General features: G+C 45.5%; 1 protein-coding gene across 1 annotated transcript in view; it reads right to left on the reverse strand.

Moving 5' to 3' along the window:
• Positions 1-20,344, reverse strand: part of COL21A1 (collagen, type XXI, alpha 1) — a 209,669-nt gene that overhangs the window by 154,021 nt on the left and 35,304 nt on the right. Inside the window, exon 2 of the mRNA XM_015408301.1 lies at positions 2,848-2,968. Coding sequence (XP_015263787.1) covers positions 2,848-2,935 — 88 coding nt within the window. The 5' untranslated portion in view covers positions 2,936-2,968. The remainder of the gene's footprint in view (positions 1-2,847; positions 2,969-20,344) is intronic.

Genomic DNA, 20,344 nt, shown 5'->3' on the forward strand with positions numbered 1-20,344 from the left:
TCACCGGGCGTTACAGGCCGTGGCTGGTTGGCTCTAAGTCGGCTGAAACTAAACCCAGCAAAGACGGAGGTCCTGGGGCTGAGTCGGATTGGTCCAGGGTTGGGGCTCCCTCTCCCAACCTTCGATAGGGCGTCTTTGATGCCGGCGTCGGAGGTTAGGAGTTTGGGTGTGCTCCTGGACTCCTCCTTAACAATGGAGACCCAGGTAGCAGCCACTGCCAAGTCGGCCTTCTACCATCTTCAGCTGGCGCGGCAGCTGGTCCCCTTCCTCGACCGTGATGACCTGGCCACAGTGATCCATGCGACGGTCACCTCAAGGCTAGACTACTGTAACGCTGTCTACATGGGGCTGCCTCTGTCGCAAATTCGGAAGCTGCAACTAGTGCAGAATGCTGCAGCCAGGCTGCTGATTGGTCTCCCTAGACGGGATCACATCCGGCCTGTGCTGAAAGCGCTGCACTGGCTGCCAATGGCGTACCGGATTCGCTTCAAAGTGTTCTTACTGTTTTAATATGGCATTTATGCCCTTGTTAGCTGCCCTGAGCCTTCGGGGAGGGCGGGATACAAATCTAAAGAATGAATGAATAAATAAATAAATAAATAAATAAATAAATATGTGTTCTCCAAGCCCCCCGCCCCCGCTGCCATGCTGGCTTGGCTTGGAGAAGGAATTTAAAGAGACAAATGCCTTCTCCAAGATGGCTACTGGGGGAGGGGGCTTTGAGAATGCATTTAAAGTTGCTTTCTTTCTCGGCTCCCCCACACACCTCAAGCGTACCTAGGGAGGGGAACACTGGCTGGGAAAGGGAAGACTGATTGGGGAGGCATGCCTCCCCTTCACTTCCCCAGCCACCCTGCTGGGAGACGCAAAATATATGGGAAAGAGCCGCATGTGGCTCCCAAGCCACAGTCTGGCCACCCCTGGCTTAGATGTTATAGTTCTCTACAAAGTTTTCATTACCTTGAAGCTCGCTTCACCCTCCAGGTGAGCACATGGTCAAAATGGTCACTCTGAAGAACTGAGCAGTGACTCAGAAAAGTTCATCTCCTGAGGATTTATTTTGAAGTTCTTAATATCTTTAGATTACTACTCTTTATATAGTAACAATATTGTATTACTGTTACTACCTTCTACTAAGCAATTGTGCTGATTAATTGCTCTACTTGCTTTCATTGTTGCTGTTATTTTCCACAATGGATTACTAGGTGCTATTTTAATGCAAATAGTTAATTGGTTTTATATTTTTAATCATGCTCTTTATATTGCCTCAAGAGCTTTATGGCTGAGTGAACAGGGTATAAATAACTGAAAGTAAGATAGATAAAATGGGAATGAGAACTCAGAAGTCCACAGAGTATTCACAATTGCCAAACTATGATTTACTATGACACATACCCCCGCTGCCTAATCTATGTTACAGAGTTACCATGAGATAATCCATTTTCTTCTTTTGTTCCAGATCCAAATAAAAAAGAAACCCCAATTCATCTTCCTCAAAACTGCAACTAATTTCTCAGGTTTCCTCAGAAATTATTGTTTTTCCTCCTACTTTCTAAATATGTGTATCACTTCCAGTGACCATAATACAAGACCATTTAAATAAAGATAAAATTTGGCCTCAGTGGCTAGGCGACAGTCTTGGATTTCTATGGCTAACCACTATTTAGACTTTGCTCAGACAAGCCTCATAGCTACCACTTACTTGAAGTTTCTGTGAGGTGAGTTAGAACTGATGGATAATTTTCATAAAACCACAGGGGTGTACCATAACTAGATCAAGCCTTCAAGTCTCCTCTCCCTTCACCTTCACACTCCTTTGTTTCTATTTCTCTGGCTTGCAGATACCATTCCTCATGACAGCCTCCAAATAGAACAAAAGTGAAATAATGGACCAGGATCTTCAAAGGAAACTCCTGTTCTTTGAACATATGGTTGCCAAGGGGAGGACACCATCAGGCCTAAGAAGAATCATCACCTCTTTGGTACCCAGCCCCATGCTATGGACTTTGGGTTCAGGCTCTCTACAAAGCAATGGCCACTTGGCAGAGAGACATGGATGGAATCAAGTCTAGGCACCGCATGCTTTCTGTTCCCAAGAGGGGAATCTTCAGCCATTGCAGGAGCTAGCACTGGAGCAATTAGTTTGGACATATATCTTTCCCTCAATTACCACTGGGGCACACAGCAAATTAAGGAATGTACTCTCCTCAGACTTAAGTTTCACACCAGACCACTTCCTGCTTTCATTTTATGCTGTGTTTTATTATTATTCTTCCCCCCCTCCCCCTTGTAGACTACTTGGGTGGTACATGCCCAGTTCCCTCCCCACCCCAGGAAGCAGTTTTAAATTCAAATATATTGTTTCTTGCTGGTAGTCAATTAAGTTATTTGTTTTCTCCAGAAAGCTTTGGTTGATGTGTGAGTTAAGTGGCCTACAGTCATGTTTGTTAGCTGCCTTGAGTTAGAAAGGAAATGTGGGGTTTTAAATTTAAAAATAAACGATGAGTGCCCAGAAGCTGGGGGGGGGATGTAAAAACCAAAGCTCTACAAAGGAATCCACAAGACCAAACACCCTGCCAGCAGAAGGAGTGGACTACTAAAATGTCAGTGGCTTTAACTCCATCTGAACTTGTGATTTTTGAAAAGTCATCTAAATATTAGGATATCCTATATCAAAATTCCAAAAGAAATTGCCTTTATAAGGATTGATATACATATCGAATCACTCTAATGTACATTTATTTAGACATAATTTTAGAAGGAAAGAACAGCAAGGGAGAGGAGAAATAAGGATCTTAATGGGAAAAAATTAACTAGCCATGATTAGTAAATAAAGCAGATTCTTACTTGATCTTATATCACCATCATCAGCTGATATGTAATTGTGAAGTAGCAATATTAAAACTGTCTGAAGAAACTTTACGTTCTTTGCCATGTATTCAGTATTCCAGCACTTCAAAATCTAGAACTAGAAGAACACAGTTATATTAATACTATTATATTAAGCATTACACATAAATATAATGCATCTGAACAGTTAAAGCCAGCTATACAGTCAACAACAGTCTGTCTAATCCACTTGCTTGTGTTTTATGGCTTTGGTTATATCTCATTCCAGATCATTGAAGAGGTAGCTAAAAATGTTAGCATGTTTCTAAAGGGGCAAAAGCAATCACATTAAAAAGCCTACATGGATTCTTTACTACTGAGTAGTAATCAGCCAAAATTCAACACAATAAGTATGTGCCTAATCTACCACTAAGACACAACATTCTAGGGTACTGCACAGATGCTACCATTTGAAGCTTCCACTCCTGGCATATCCCAGGGACATCAAAGACTGCATGGCCTACCCACATGGAACAGGAATGAGACACTGCTGTACCTGGGAGTAGCAGTAGCCCAAAGCAAAAGTAACAAGCATTCCAAAACTCATGACTTCTACTGTTTTAACTGTCCAATGAGTCATAGCACTATTAGAAATATTTTATTCCCTTCATTTATCACCCACCTTTCTCACTGGGACTCAAGATGGAATCTCTCCTTATACATAATTCTTTGTTGGGGTGGCAAGATTCCATGCACTCCCAGCCATTGGCCCATCAGCCGCCACTCAAGAGCACTCGTGAGCCATTGGCCGGGTGCTGAGTCTGCTCCTCTTCTCTGCCCACTCCCCCTTCAGCCACTGTGCCCTGTCAGAATTATCTTCTCCCAACCAGCCATTCCCTCCTGGGGAACCACTGCTGCCAGTCTCCAGGTGAGGGGTGGGAATCACTCAGAATTACAACTGATCTCCAGGAGGGGGGGAGGAGATGGAAAGCTGACATCAGAGGAGCAGATAATGGCAAGTTGATGCTTGGCTGGAAAGAAGATAGGGTTGCCAACTCCGGGTTGGGAAATTCCTGGAGATTTGAGGGGTGGAGCCTGGAAAGGGTGAGGTTTGAGGAGGAGTGGAACCTCAGACAGGTACAATGCCATAGACTCCACCCTACAAACCAGCCATTTTCTCCAGGTGAGAGGTGTTGCCAATCTCCAGGAGAGGGGTGGAGATCACTCAGAATTACAACTGATCTCTAGGAGGGAGGGCAGAAGTCAGCTGCAGTTAGAGGGAAAGATAACGGAAGGTTAACAGCTGGGAAGGGGATGGAGTTGCCAACTTCAGGCTGGGAAATTCCTGGGGATTTCAGGAGTGGAGCCTAGAGAGGGTGGGGTTTGAGGTCACCACAGCAAATTGACGCTGAGTGTCCAAGGCCTTGGCACTTTCCCAGAGCCTCTTTCTAGAGCACGTTGTATTTATTTTCACAACAGGCATTATTTCTAGTACAAAACATAAAACCAATTAAATCAACCAGCATAAGACATTCAATAGACAATGCAATAGGACTAGGATTACAGAATTAGAAAACAATGCAAACAGAAAACGTTCTTAAAATGATACTTACCATAAACAGTGTAGGGAGTGGATTATAAAGGTAGAAGGACAGTGCCGTAAAAGTAAGTAAAAGCAAAATATAAGGAACACTGCAGTGGACTACAATCCTATCTATATATCTAATTCTCAAATCACCCCCTGGTGTGCGGATGCTTAAATCCGCACATCGGGGGGACCTGGGGGGGAGGGAGAGGTCTGTGCGCACGTGGGGCGGTCCCCACGTGTGCACAAAAATCCTAAATCTGGGGAAAAACATTGGGGGGATGTTTAAATCCAATGGCTATGGATTTAAATCCAATGGCTATGGCAAGTCCTTAAAGAGATGGCTGTACCAGACCACCTCACAAGTCTCTCGAGAAACCTGTATAAGGGTCAAGAAGGAAAATAGGAATAGGAGTACAACAAGGATGTATATTGTCACCCTGCTTATTTAATATATATGCAGAGTACATCATGCGAAATGCTGGCCTGGATGAATCACAAGCCAGAATTAGGATTGCTGGGAAAAAACATTAACAACGTCAGATATGCAGACGATACCACTCCAATGGCAGAAAGTGAAGAGGATCTAAAAAGCCTCTTGCTGAAGGTCAAAGAGGAGAGTGCAAACGTCGGCTTGAAACTCAACATCAAAAAAACTAAGATCATGGCATCCGGCCCCATCACTCCTTGGCAAATAGAGGGGGAAGTAATGGAAACAGTGACAGAATTCATGTTCCTGGTATCCAAGAACAATGACGGTGACAGCAGCCTGCTCCTTGGGAGGAAAGCTATGGCAAACCTAGACAGCATAATAAAAAGTAGAGACATCACTCTGCCAACAAAAGTTCGTATAGTCAAAGCGATGGTATTCCCAGTAATAATGTATGGCTGTGAGAGTTGGACTATAAGGAAGGCCGAGCGCCGAAGAATAGATTCTTTTGAACTATGGTGCTGGAGAAGACTCTTGAGAGTCCCTTGGACTGCAAGAAGATCAAATCAGTCATTCGTAAAGGAAATCAACCCTGACTGTTCCCTGGAAGGCCAGATACTGGAGCTGAAGCTCAGATACTTTGGCCACCAAATGAGAAGGGAGCACTCACTGGAGAAGACCCTGATGCTGGGAAAGACTGAAGGTAAAAGAAGAAGGAGATGGCAAAGGATGAGATGATTAGACAGTGTTATCAATGCAACAAACATGAAATTGAGCAAACTCAGGCGGACAGTGGAAGACAGACTGTGCGACTGAACAACAACAAAAATTGCTTTTCTGAGACCATCTGCTGTGCCAGTGCCAAACCTAACACAATATTCTGCTGACCATGCAGGTTTAGGATTAGGGTCCTGCAAAAAAAACAGGCTACCTACCTGTAACTGATAATCTTCGAGTGGTCATCTATGCATTCACACCTATGGGTTAGGCGCCTGCGCCAATTCCGATTCAGGAAACTTCTATCAAGTTTGAAAGGATTCGGAGCCACACCTCCGAGCATGTGCAGAAGCTCGAACCATGCATACCTAGAGGGCGGGGCCCTAGTATCCTGCCAGTTTCTTATGACTGCTGCCAAATCCACGGAAAATGAACTGAAGAAGCTGAAAGGAGGGCAGGTGGTGTGAATGCACAGATGACCACTCGAAGTTCATCAGTTACAGGTTTATCTTCATCGTGGTCTTTATGTATCACACCTATGGGAGAATAACAAGCTTAGGCCTACCTGGAGGAGAGAGCTGGCAGCATCTCAGGAGACCACAGATTGCAAGATTGATCGGCCCACGATGGAATGACGCTGCGCATGTTCATCCACAGCGTAATGCTTGATAAATGGGTTAGGAGTGACCCAAAAAGCTGCCTGGCAGATGTCTTGAAGGGGCACCCCCTTGAGGAAGGCCATGGAAGTCAACAGTGCCTGTGTAGAGTAGGCCCAAGGCTGGACAGGTAGAGGCCTTTTATACAGAAGGTAACACAGTTTTATGGTCTCAACAATCCACTTGGATAGCCATTGAGAGGATATCTTTTGACCCAAAGAGTGTGTTGCATAAGACAGGAACAACTGCGGGTCCTTGCAGATTTTGTGCGTTCTATCCAGGTAGATTAGGAGCACCCGCTTGACATCTAGCATGTGCCATAGACACTCAATATCCAATGATGGGTTCGGGAAAAAATCAGGCAGAATAACTTGCTTGTGTAAGTGGAACTCAGAAACCACCTTAGGCAAGAAGGTGATATCCGGAGTCAAAGCTATACCATCCACTAGGAATGACAAGTACGGAGTATCATACCTGAAAGCTAGGAGATTACTGACTGTACCTGCTGACATAACAACCACTAGAAAGGCCATCTTCCAACATAGGAACTTGAGCTCGCAAGTAGTTATGGGTTCGAAAGACTTGCCTGTAAGTTTACGTAATACGGTGGGCAAGTCCCACGCCTGGACTGGTAGCTTAACTGGTGGGTATAGATGCAGTAGACCTCTCAGAAATCTCTTGAAGTCAGTGTGGGCAAAAACCGAAGTGTTATCCAGTCTCCTATGGAAGGTTGAAATCGCCACCAGATAGTTTGACTGACTAAGTCCAGCTTCCGCAAGGGAAAGAATAAAACCAAAGATTCGGGGGAGCCCAGCAAAGGTGGGATCGCCCTCATAGGGCTGAAGGAAAGCGAGGAACTTGGCCCATTTATAACTATAAGAAGAACAAGTAGAAAGCTTCCTGCTGTTTAGGAGAACCCTCTGAACTCCGCTTGAAAAACCTCGCCTTATATCATCCAGGCCATAGGTTTGAGGTGGGGGACATTGTGATGAAATACCTGGCCATCCGCTGTCAGGAGTAAGTCCCTTGTGCACGGGAAATGTAGGAAGACCATGTCGGAGAGGCGTAGGAACACTGGAAACGACGGTTGCCTCAGCCACCAGGGAGCCACCAAAATGCAGTCTGGCCTGTATCACAGTATCCTCGTGAGGAGAGGAATAGGTGGGAAAAGGAAGTGTGATTGTCCCCTCCAGGGGATCAGAAGACCGCCCCCTAGCGAAAGAGGGTCTGCCCTCCCCTGCAGCAGAATTGGGCACACTTCAAATTCCATCTTGTGGTGAAAACATCGACCTGTGGTTGGCCCCACCATTGGAAAATGGGATACCGGTATTTCCAGTTCAGTTCCCATTCATGCAGCTGTGCTGCGCCCCTGCTGAGGGTGTCTGCCCTGTCATTCTGCATGCCCAGAAGATGTGCAGCAGATATCCAGATCCTGTGAATGAGGCACCAGAAGATGTGCAGCAGATATCCAGATCCTGTGAATGAGGCACCAGTCCCACAGAGTGATAGCCAAGCGACACAGGCGGTGTGACATCATCCCACCTTGTTTGTTGATATAGGCCATAGCTGTAGCATTGTCTGTCAACACCATCATAGTCTGCCCTTCTAGCACTGGTAAGGATTGGAGAACATATTGGACTTCCAGGTGTTCCAAGTAGTTGATGTGGGAGCCCTTCAGATGCCCTTCCCATGGGGCTCCAACACAAAGACCATTGAGATGTGCCCCACAGCCCCACAGTGAGGCATCTGTGGTGAGTGTCATGGTGGGTGGAGAAGGATGAAAGAGCCCCAACACAGAAGAGAATTCCGTACACTTGGTGGTAACCGAATAAGCCTGGACCATGGATGTCTGGAACTTTGAAAGTCCAAACAAACCAAAGTTGTAAGGGCCTCATGCGAAGCTTCGCCAGTGGCAGGAAACTTGTCATAGCTGCCATGAGTCCCAACAATCTCTGAAGGTCAATGGCAGAAGCCACGGGTGACATCCGGACATCTATCAGGGATGTCAGAGCGTGGGCACATTGCGGAGGGAGAAACGCCCTGCCGACAGCAGAATCGATCATTGCTCCTATAAAGTTCACCCTTTGGGAGGGTATCAGGCACGATTTCTTGTGGTTGACACAAAGGTCCAACTCCTGAAGGAGGGTCAACGTCAACTGAGCAAGAGTCTTTCAGACTGTGCTACCACAAGCCAGTCATCGATGTAGGCAAAAATCACCACACCTTGAAGTCTCATGTGAACTGCCACTGTCACCATAGTCTTTGTGAAGACCCTGGGTGCCGTCAAGAGATAATGAAGAAGAAGATTGGATTTATACCCCACCCTTCACTACCCAAAGGAGTCTGAGAGTGGCTTACAAACTCCTTTCCCTTCCCCTCCCCACAACAGACACCCTGTGAGGTACATGGGGCTGAGAGAGCTCTGACAGAAACTGTTCTTTTTCAAGAACGGCTGTGCCAGAACTATGACTTGCCCAAGATTGAGTGTCTCAAGATTTCCAAAAGTCCTCTGGAGATTGCTATGTGGTCTCCTGTTGTTTCTGGTTCAGGTCTTGGAATGTTGGGGCCAGTACGAGGGGGAGACACCCAAACTTTGAGATGCCTTGAGACTCTTGTCCATCTCCTGCAAGAGCAAGTCGGTGGTGGTGTGAAAGAGACCCTGCCCATTGAATGGTAAGTCCTCAATAAGGGCTCGGGTGTCTGTCTGAAGGGATATCGTGCAAAGCCAGGAGTGACAGCGGAGGGCCACAGTGGAGGACATGGTCTTGGAGCTAGTGTCCAGGCAGTGTTTAGCTGAATTGATGACCTGCTTAGCAAGTATCATGCCCTCTTTCTGTATCCTTTGGTCCTCATCATGATGTTGCGCAGGGAGGAGTACCAGAAGGGGAGACATTTACTCCCACAGGGAATATTCGTAGCGACCCATACAGGCGATATAATTTGCCATCTTAACACCTAGGGCACCTGTGGAATAAAACCGCCTCCCAAATGCATCCATCTTCTCACTCTCCTTGTCAGACGGTGTAGAATGCATCTTCTTGCTCTTACTAGAGAGGGTGACCACCACAGAGTTAGCTTCCGGGTGGGAGCAGAGGAATTCTGCCCTTGTCTCCTGTATCTTGTACATGTTGTCTAACCTTCTGGTCAACACCGGGGTCGACACCAGTTTGTCCTAATGGGATTTAACTGCCTGCAGTAGGACCTGCGTAATGGGAAGGGCAACTGCTGTTGAAGTGTCCAGTTGTATAATATCAAAAAGAGCATCAGTGACTTTGGGTTGGGGTTTGGAAATAGCAATCCCCAATGAATTAGCCATTCTTTTGATTAGGTCCCTGTAAGAGCGGAGGTTCTCCGAAGGGGAGATGGGTAGATCTTCAGCAATCAGTTGATTAAGTGAGGGGTCTATAGGAGTAGCTGGTGTTCCAGAATCATCCTCCTCTGTTCCCGTAGAGTGAGATAACTCATCGTCTCCTGACAACGGATGTGGAATGTGGACTTGTGTTGGGGGTACTGGAGGAGCAGCTGGCCAAGGCTGAGAGATCATTGAGCTCGACACAATCTGTTTCGGTGTCTTTGTGGATAGGGGGCCCTTCGGTACCGATGCATTCTCTGGAACCTTAGGAGGGACCTGTATCAGTGCGGCATGATTCCATACTGGAGAGCGAGCACGGTGGGAGACACTCAAGTGCTGCTCCCATTCCATTGGCTTGCCTTGGTTCAGCCAGGGGAGTGCAGCAGCCAAGGGAAAGGCATTATAAAGGTACTGAAGCTGCCTGTGATCCCATGGTACCATCATGGAGGGTTGCGGAATGGTGAAGGCCACTGGAGGTCGATCGCGAGGTGATTGGTCATGGGACCGTGGAGAAGGGCTGCTCCAACGGGATGAAGAGCAGGTCTGCCTACGCCTAGACAAGTGTTGGTGTTGATGACCAGTATCGATGGGCAACCGGGAGCGAGACTGTTCAAAGATCTTGAGTCCCAATGGAATGGTAATTGATGGGAGGTTATCTCCTCCACTTCCAATCCCAAAAAAGAGAGACCTCTCGATATCAAATTATGTGTCGGAAACCCTGGCCGTCGAATAGGTGAGTCCAGCAGCGTAATAGTTGGTATCTGCGGAACTGTCAACAAATCCAGTGAGGCAGAGCGAGGCAGGGGAATATCAGCCTGCACATTGGTGCTCTGTGCTGCAGTTACTGTAGTAAGCTTCGAGGCTGTCTTCAGGTGCTTGTGTTTCACCTTAGTATGGCCCTTTGCCTTCCCCTTTTTCTTAGAAGCCAGTGTCAAGGATACCAAAGGAGTGGCCGAGGTAGACGACTTAGATCCCGATGGCCTAACAGTGGAGGAGACAGTGTCTGGCATGTCTGACGCTCAGGGTTGATCTTTCAGCGTCGATCGGTGCCAATCTGTCGGTGTAAATCGAGGTCGATCATCTGATGCCGATTTGATAGTCGCTTCTGTCAGAGTAGAAGTCATCACCCCCGGATGAAGACCAGATTCCAGGAGAACCACTTGGAGTCTGGCAGCCCCGTTCTTGCGCATCTGATTGGAGAACTTAGCACAATGGATGCAGGAGTCTGTCCTATGCGCCTCACCCAGGCAACGCAAGCACAACGAATGGCCGTTGGGTGGTGCTAGCTTAGAAGCACACTGGCTGCAGCGCTTAAAGAACCCCCACTGATTTGCCATAGAAGGAAGGCAAAGTGGTAGAAAAGGGAGGGGGTTTTCCGACCGAAGTCGGGGGGAAATAAGTAAAGAAAAGAAGCCTCTCTCTCATTGCAAAATGTTTATATTATGCAATCAGAAGACGAGGCTTGAATAGCCAAGTGTAAGTGATTGATGCATCTTAGTATTTTCCCGTATTTCCATGATGTTTCGTGCTTTCATGCCAATAAAGGTTTTGTGTGTGATGATATAACCTCTCTCTCTCTCCTTTTTTTTTTATAAAAAGGCAGTGACAAATCAGTGAGTGGTGGCAGCGAACTTAAGGAGTGATATACGTCCACGGAACAAGGGGGGAAGGCGAACAGTTGAGTTGTAAACTGGAGCCCGTTTCGCCACAGTGGGCAACGAAGCTTGGTTCAGACAAAGGAAGGACACCCTTCGCAGGCCTTTGTGAGGAACTCATTGGGGCTAGTCTGGCTAGGGTTGCCAGCTCCAGGTAGGGAAATTCCTGGAGATTTTCTGGTAGAGTCTATGGAAGCCAGGGTTTGGGGAAGGGAGAGGCCTCAGCTGAACAGAATGCCATAAAGCCCATCTTCCAAAGTTATTTTCTCCAGGGGGGGAAAGAGATCTGTTGTCTTGAGTTCAGTTGTGATACCTGGTGATAGTCAGGCTCCACCTAGAGGTTGGCTACCCTAGGCATAGCCATCAGTGGGGAAGGGAAAGGACTTTGTAAGCTGCTGTCAGCTAATGCTGCCATAGGCTGGAATGTGTGGGGTGCTCTCTCTCAGCTTCTCCCTCCCATCCCCCACACCTCCTTAGCTTTGCTCTGTTATCTGTTTGGTGTCCTTGAAGGCTAGGCTCATCTGGGTCTTCTTTTCCCGCTGGGAATGTAACTGCTGTCTTTTGCCCATGTTTTCAGGTCCCTGCTTATTGGTTTTACTGTATCAGGGGGTCTAGTTTGAAGAGGGTATATCTATACGTGTTAGCTTTTATCCTGCCATTCCTGACACAAGCGTTCATGATGTCTTAAGTACTAACTCTCAATAAACTGAAACTTCTGAAAGAACATTGATGAGTGTTTGACTGGGAACCCTGACAGCCGCTCTGAGACTCTGAGTGAATCCAATCTCCTCTTCTTATTCTTCTCCCAACCAGCCATTCCCTCCTGGGGAACCACTGTTGCCAGTCTCCAGGTGAGGGGTGGAGATCACTCAGAATTACAACTGATCTCCAGGAGGGGGGAGGAGATGGAAAGCTGACATCAGAGGAGCAGATAATGGCAGGTTGATGCTTGGCCGGAAAGAAGACAGGGTTGCCAACTCCGGGTTGGGAAATTCCTGGAAATTTGAGGGGTGGATCCTGGAAAGGGTGAGGTTTGAGGAGGGGTGGGACCTCAGACAGGTACAATGCCATAGACTCCACCCTACAAACCAGCCATTTTCTCCTGGGGAACCATTGTTGCCAATCTCCAGGTGATGGGTGGAGATCACTCAGAATTACAACTGATCTCCAGGAGGGAAGGGAAGGGCAACTGCTGTTGAAGTGTCCAGTTGTATAATATCAAAAAGAGCATCAGTGACTTGGGGTTTGGGTTTGGAAATAGCAATCCCCAATGAATGAGCCATTCTTTTGAGTAGGTCCCTGTAAGAGCGGAGGTCCTCCGAAGGGGAGATGGGTAGATTTCAGCAATCAGTTGATTAGGTGAGGGGTCTATAGGAGTAGCTGGTGCTCCAGAATCATCCTCCTCTGTTCCCGCAGAGTGAGATAACTCATCGTCTCTTGACAACGGATGTGGAATGTGGACTTGTGTTGGGGGTACTGGAGGAGCAGCTGGCCAAGGCTGAGAGATCATTGAGCTCGACACAATCTGTTTCGGTGTCTTTGTGGATAGGGGGCCCTTCGGTACCGATGCATTCTCTGGAACCTTAGGAGGGACCTGTATCAGTGCGGCATGATTCCATACTGGAGAGCGAGCACGGTGGGAGACACTCAAGTGCTGCTCCCATTCCATTGGCTTGCCTTGGTTCAGCCAGGGGAGTGCAGCAGCCAAGGGAAAGGCATTATAAAGGTACTGAAGCTGCCTGTGATCCCATGGTACCATCATGGAGGGTTGCGGAATGGTGAAGGCCACTGGAGGTCGATCGCGAGGTGATTGGTCATGGGACCGTGGAGAAGGGCTGCTCCGACGGGATGAAGAGCGGGTCCGCCTATGCCTAGACAAGTGTCGGTGTTGATGACCAATATCGATGGGCAACCAGGAGCGAGACTGTTCAAAGATCTTGAGCCCCAATGGAATGGTAATTGATGGGAGGTTATCTCCTCCACTTCCAATCCCGAAAAAAGAGACCTCTCGATATCGAATTATGTGTCGGAAACCCTGGCCGTCGAATAGGTGAGTCCAGCAACGTAATAGTTGGTATCTGCGAAATTGTCAACAAATCCAGCGAGGCAGAGTGAGGCAGGGAAATATCTGCCTGCACATTGGCTCTCTGTGCTGCAGTCACTGTAGTAAGCTTCGAGGCTGTCTTCAGGTGCTTGTGTTTCACCTTAGCATGGCCCTTTGCCTCTCCCTTCTTCTTAGAAGCCAGTGTCAAGGATACCAAAGGAGTGGCAGAGGTAGACGGCTTAGATCCCGATGGCCTAACAGTGGAGGAGACAGTGTCTGGCATGTCTGACGCTCAGGGTTGATCTTTCAGCGTCGATCGGTGCCAATCTGTCGGTGTAAATCGAGGTCGATCATCTGATGCCGATTTGATAGTCGCTTCTGTCAGAGTAGAAGTCATCACCCCCGGATGAAGACCAGATTCCAGGAGAACCACTTGGAGTCTGGCAGCCCTGTTCTTGTGCATCTGATTGGAGAACTTAGCGCAATGGATGCAGGAATCTGTCCTATGTGCCTCACCCAGGCAAAGCAAGCACAACGAATGGCCGTTGGGTGGTGCTACCTTAGAAGCACACTGGCTGCAGCGCTTAAAGAACCCCCACTGATTTGCCATAGAAGGAAGGCAAAGTGGTAGAAAAGGGAGGGGGGGTTCCGACCAAAGTCGGGGGGGAAATAAGTAAAGAAAAGAAGCCTCTCTCTCGTTGCAAAATGTTTATATTATGCAATCAGAAGACGAGGCTTGAATAGCCAAGTGTAAGTGATTGATGCATCTTAGTATTTTCCCGTATTTCCATGATGTTTCGTGCTTTCATGCCAATAAAGGTTTTGTGTGTGAAGATATAACCTCTCTCTCTCTCCTTTTTTTTTTAGGTATAACAGAAGGAAAAATGAAAGGACTAAGAAAGAAAAAACTGTCCTTAACAGCAAAAAAGTTCCCAGACCGAAGCAGATCGAGTGATAAGCGTGGCAGTCAGAAGAGAACTGGTGGGATACCGGAGCCCCACCCTCTAGGCATGCGTGGTTGGAGCTTCTGTGCATGCTCAGAGGTGAGGCTCCGAATCCTTTTGAGCTTGATGGAAGTTTCCCAAATCGGAGTCAGCGCAGGCACCTAACCCATAGGTGTGATGCATAGAGACCCTGACAAAGATCACAACTTTCATTTGAGTCGGATCCAGTTCTGAACTGCAGGTCAACTTCAGCCGCATTTAGATATCACAGGAAACTGCAGGAAGGAAAAGTATGTATATGTTTGCATGACATCTCTCAGGCCTTAAGATGCCAATGGGGGGGACGGGGGGGACAGACAGACCATCTCACACAAATCCACCTACCTAAATTCATACCTCACAGGTAGCCCTAGTTAATACGTAACACAATTTCTGGCATCAAAAGGAGGGGGAGGAACAAGGCTATTGTGTGGTCTGGGTTCATGCCTGTTTTTCATTAGCGGCAGTTACACGTGACATTTTAATGCAGTCCTTGAACGCTGATCTGTTCCCCCTTACACAAGTTACCAAGTTTTGTTCTGTCCTAGAAACTGGTGGACTAGGAAGAGTACCAGAAATGAAATAGCACAAAGAAAAATCATATGAAAGAAAAGCATTTTTAAAAGAAAGAACTTGAGAGTAGATTTGTTCAAAATATTTCACCAGCTGTTCTAAGGGATGCATGAGCTACTCTGCAGCAGCTTTCAAGCTACCAGGAGCTATTTATCAGAATCAATTTACCCAATCACAGATAGATAATATGACTCAAAAAGTAAATATGCTTTGCAATCATTTCTCCCACTTTATCCCACACCATCAACATTTACATCGTTTCCTGTCTTGAGGAATACACCTTAAACACCAAGCACACACATTGCTTAGATGAGGTGTCCTAAGCACTGATTGTTCAATAAAGTGCTGATCATCATATTGGAGTCTGAGATAGTTAGTGGAAGGAGGCTTTTATCAATAATCGATAATACAAACACTCACCGTGAATCAAAAAGTATTTACATAATAAAACATACATTTAAAACCCCACACTGCCCAGCTCTACTACAGGTTTCCAGTAGGGGCATAAGCATCTACACAAAGCCTGTTACACTAGTAGCATACCAATGACCTGTTATGGAACTTCTCAAATGCTACAAAAACACAGACATTGGTTAATGACATGCCAAGTTTTCATCTAGCAAACACAGAACACTTCGGAGGCACAGGTACATGGAAGTAAATCGTCTTTTTCTTTACCAGGAACAGCCAAGGGAGCAAAAAATTTTAAATGCCAGTGATATGCCATACGATACTATATAGTGTGGCGTGCTTGCTTATAGGGGAGACGGTTTTGCCTTTAAAACACTCTGTGTAACTAAACTTGGTAGATTTCTGCTGCCATCAAGAATTTAAAATTCCAAACCTCTCTCTTTTGGTAGAACGACCTAGGGTCTGGGCACTTCAGAGGACTGTGTGGCCCCAAGGAAGGATTATTCTGATTTCTGGGATAAGTTTAACCAAAAAAATGATTTATTTAATAAAGAACAAAATAGGTTTCTGATTATTTTGAACTGTTGCTGATGAAAGGAACTTGTAAATATAACTGGCAAAGCTTGGTGTCACAAACAGTCTCACAAACAGTCAAACAAAGACAAGCATAGACGCTCAGTCTAATCTCTCTCTCTCATCTACATAACCACTTAGGCTGAACTCTTTGTCTTATTCACACAGAATAGACGCAAAACTCATATTCACACAGACTAAACCGTTAGCTTTATTCACACAGAATAGACTCAAAAACTCCCATAGTCACACAGACTATCCTCTCTCTTCAACTTCACACACAGAATCACTCTCATAGACACCCCTCCTCCCACACTCTGTCATCAGCCAATCACAACACACATGTCTCCCTCTATCACTCTTCTTACATTACTGCAGTCAAACTAAACATTTTTTTAATTTCTCTTTATTTTCCACAATCATACAAAAACATGCGAAAATTCCAATAACAAACATTTGACATTCCTATACAGAAAGTTGTAAAGCCACTCAGGGGCTCTTGAGCTTCAAAAATTTCAAAGTAATATTAACCAATAGTGAGTATCTCCTTTGGGTTCTATTGTTAGTATGTTACATCAGGACCCACTTTTGGTAGTGGGCATTTGCAGGCAATATATCCTGCGTAGTAAGAAATGAAAATATCGGGAACCAGCTTGATTCAAATTTGAGGTTAGAAGACCACAAGGTCTGAGCTCTATGCACTTTATCTGCAATCTTAGCCATCACAAATTGTTCCCATATTTTTTCATGCCAGGCGGCCAACGTTGGAGGGGAAGGAGACTTCCAGCATGAAGCTATTGTCAAGCGTGCCGTGGCAAGAAGCAGTGAGATAATTTCCCTATTCCTAGCACCTATGCCATCACTCCAATAATTCAATAAAAACACTTCAGGTTTAAGATCCAGCTCCACTGAGGTTATTTCCGCAATCTCTTTCCGGACTTTGTCCCAGAAATTACTCAATTTTGGACAATCCCACCAGCAGTGTAGATAGGAGCCGACCCCTCTACAACCTTTCCAGCAGCGCGGATCATTGCTTGTGTTCATTTTCTGTAGTTTATGTGGTGTGATGTACCACCTCGAGAACATTTTAAAGAATTGCAGCCGGACATTAAAGATGTTTGAGTTTAAAGAAACAGACACACCAAAACATGAAATCATTACATATAGTCATTCATCTAGCAGAGTTAAATACATCAGCAAATAGCACCAATTGATACAGAAAAGAACAGAAACACAGATGTTTTCAAGAATCGTTTAACAAACTCTGTTTCACAAACACCAGTAGAACAGGTGCAAGAGCATTATTGTGAGCTGAACAGGATGTTTCACGGAGCACGGGGGGGCTAAGAGGGAAAAGAACTTACCAATCAGTGTACAGTATGCAGCTTGCACATTTAGGCTGCAATCCTCCACACTGTTAGATCCTTTAATCCTCATAGGTTTCAATCCAATTATTTGTGAGCCAGATAGAAGCCCTGTAGCTGGACCCCACCACTGCTAGTGGAGTAAAAGCTGCAACTCTCCTGCTGCAACTCACTGAGCCAAGAACAAAATTCTGCTCCTAGGCATCAAGGGACACTCAAGAATAGAGTGGACAAAGCTGAGGAATGCAGCAGAAAGGGGGAAATCAATAAGAACTCCCTTCTCCTCTGGCAACATTCACCTGCATAGCTTCTGGAATACCAGTGCAAAGGCACTTCAGAATCCAACCCTCAGAATTCCCCAGTTTGGGAGTACAAGAGGCTACATTTTTCTGGAGTATCAATTTACCTTGGCTTTTCAATAGACCTGATGCATGTTTATACAATTCAATGGATGTTCATCTTTGTCCAACATTTGAAAGGTTTCCTCTATAAACAAGCTTTCAGATATTTTACTGCTGACTTAGGATATAGCTATTAAAGTGAGGAATTATTAAAAACAAAGAGTACAACTGTAGCATTCATTTCCACACAAAAATGGCTACGCTATTTATATAACATGAAATAACCTCACAGATATGATACCTTTAACATATATAAGAAACAGCCATTCTTGCCATGCTACTACAGTTCTGAACATTAAAGCTTTCAGGAACTGAAGAATCAAAGGCGACAGCAACAGCACATTTCCACAAAACATGTGAAGATATCATCAAGAGCACATTACTGTAATGCACTCTACAGGGGCTGCCTGAATTGGGACAGAACAGAACACTGTTATTCATTCATTGACTAGGGCTAGTTATCATCATCATCCCACCCAAATTTTACACAGACCAATACTAGTCACCAGTTTGTTTCCAAGCCCAGTCCAAAGGGCTGATTCTGACCTATACAATTTTATATAATCTGGGACACTTAAAGACTGCCTCCTCCCATACTTGTCCTACCAGATACAGAAATCACCATCACAGCCTCTCCTCTGTGCCCGTGTGTGATGGCCCGGTTCCTTTTTTAAACCCCTTTTCTTATCACCACCCTCATTGGCTAAGGACAATTTTTCTTTCCTAGTCATGAGGGCTGTTTGGGGACTGTAGACTTGGACGTATTAAGTGGTTGAATCTAGGGTAAACCAACAATAGACCCCCACATAGATCCCTCCTAATTTTTCCCATCAGTCCAGCAACAGAATCCCACTGATTAACTAGCAAAAGGTATCATGTACTACTGTTCAGTTCCCAGTGGTCGGTAAGGGTAACTGTAATTACTTAAATGGTTGGGTAGTTCACTCACTGAAGTTACCTAGTGGATCTGGGGAGAGCAGCACTAGTTTCAGAGGTGATTTGTACTCACTCACTCCCCCTTTGGGTGTACCAAAACGAAATCAGTTTAAGAAGCAAGATTCAAGCCCAGTAGCATTTTAAAGATCAACAAGATTTCCAGGGTACAATCTTACAAGTGTTGGTATTTACTGTGCTATTGGACTCTGTTCTTTTACTATAGACAAACACAGCTACCCACCTGTAACAGTTCATTGCCTCAACCACAAGATAGTTTAAAAGTTTGTTTTGTTTGGCAAATAAGATGGTGTGAAAGTGCATTTCTTTTCAAAACTGAGCTGGGTTGTGCAAGAAAGCTTATACTCAAAATTAAACTTTGGCTGTGGTCACACGGAGCATTAGCCACGCTACAGAGACTGATGAGAGGCGTATTTTCCGGGCGCGATCACACCGCAACATCTGGGAAGCGTAGAGCTCCCATCGCGAACTCGAGGCTTCCCGCCGAAGATGCGGGGCAAGGGCTGGCATCTGATCGCATTTCCGGTGGTAGTCCATGGCATCCGGCGCCCGACCATGTCCCATTGCAAACAGGGTTTTTTCCCCAAGTCTCCACAGGATGCGCACAAGCACCCAACAGCGCATGCGCACAAAGAGGAAAGCAAAAGTCCCATTACTCCACAGAATCGCGCATGGCGTTGGTGTGATCGCGCCACGCCGCTTCTTTGCTGCGCTGCAGGATCATCGTGTTATCGCCACTTCACCCCTAACCACGGGACCTCAACAGGATGTGTGATCAGGCGGCCGTACGTTATTTTGCTCCGGGCCAAACTGCCACGCTTCCCCCCCCCCCGCATTTTCCGGCCCGTGTGACCGGGACCTTTGTTTGTCTTAAAGGTGCCACTTGACTCAAAACTTTGTTCTGTCCTCATCCAGTGTTACAGAACAGAAAGGCTGTTTCTCCTGGCAAGGTTGCCACTAAAATTTTATTTTTCAATTCCCTGGCTTTCCCTGACCAACATTTGTCAATTTCTCTAACCACCATTCAAATATAACCACAAGTTAAAAAATGAATAGGTCACATTGCATTAATGCAAGGCTTCATGGAACATCCTACTCTACAACTACACAAGTCTCAACTGCAAAAATATTTGTCAAAGCAAGAGATTTAATATCAGCTTCTTTCAACATTAACTGCAGCAACATCTGTTTTGCAATTGCACCAAAAATTACACCAAGATACAAACTTCAATTCAAGTAAACTCTGAATGCTAACAAATGACATGACAGTTTAGTTACTGTTTTAAAGGTACACTAAAATTATATAAATGTTCTATCTAAAATGGTTTCTCTGAAGCCACATTACGAAACATAGTTTTGAAATTGCAGTAATAATCAAGTTAGAAATTAGAATACAAGTAATTTGTTTTTAAAGAATGAAGATTTAAGATATAAAACTATCACTTCTACAGTTTTCTCTTTTTATTTTGCAATTCTTTTAGTTTCTCATCAATTGTTTTCTCTTCCATTTTGGCTTCTTCTCTCAGCCTTTTTTTAGCATTTTCAAGTTGTTTAATTTGTCCCTCAAGTTTCTTCTTTCTTCTGAATTTCTTCTTGTTGCTTATGGTGTTTAGCCTCCAAGTGCTCTGTGTAGCGTGCATGAGCATGCCTGACTGACTGCAACAGATTCCTATCAATTACAACAGATTCAAGTCCTCCACAGTTCAAGACAGCATCGTAAACCTGACGTTGACAGACAACAGTTTCTTCATGCAAGTTCTCAATTAACATTGACTTATTAACTGAAAATCCACTTTCAACAGAAGCATTACCATGAG

This window comes from Gekko japonicus, unplaced genomic scaffold (genome assembly GCF_001447785.1).
Source record: "Gekko japonicus isolate JY-2015 unplaced genomic scaffold, Gekko_japonicus_V1.1 scaffold383, whole genome shotgun sequence".
Taxonomy (NCBI): Eukaryota; Metazoa; Chordata; class Lepidosauria; order Squamata; family Gekkonidae; genus Gekko; species Gekko japonicus.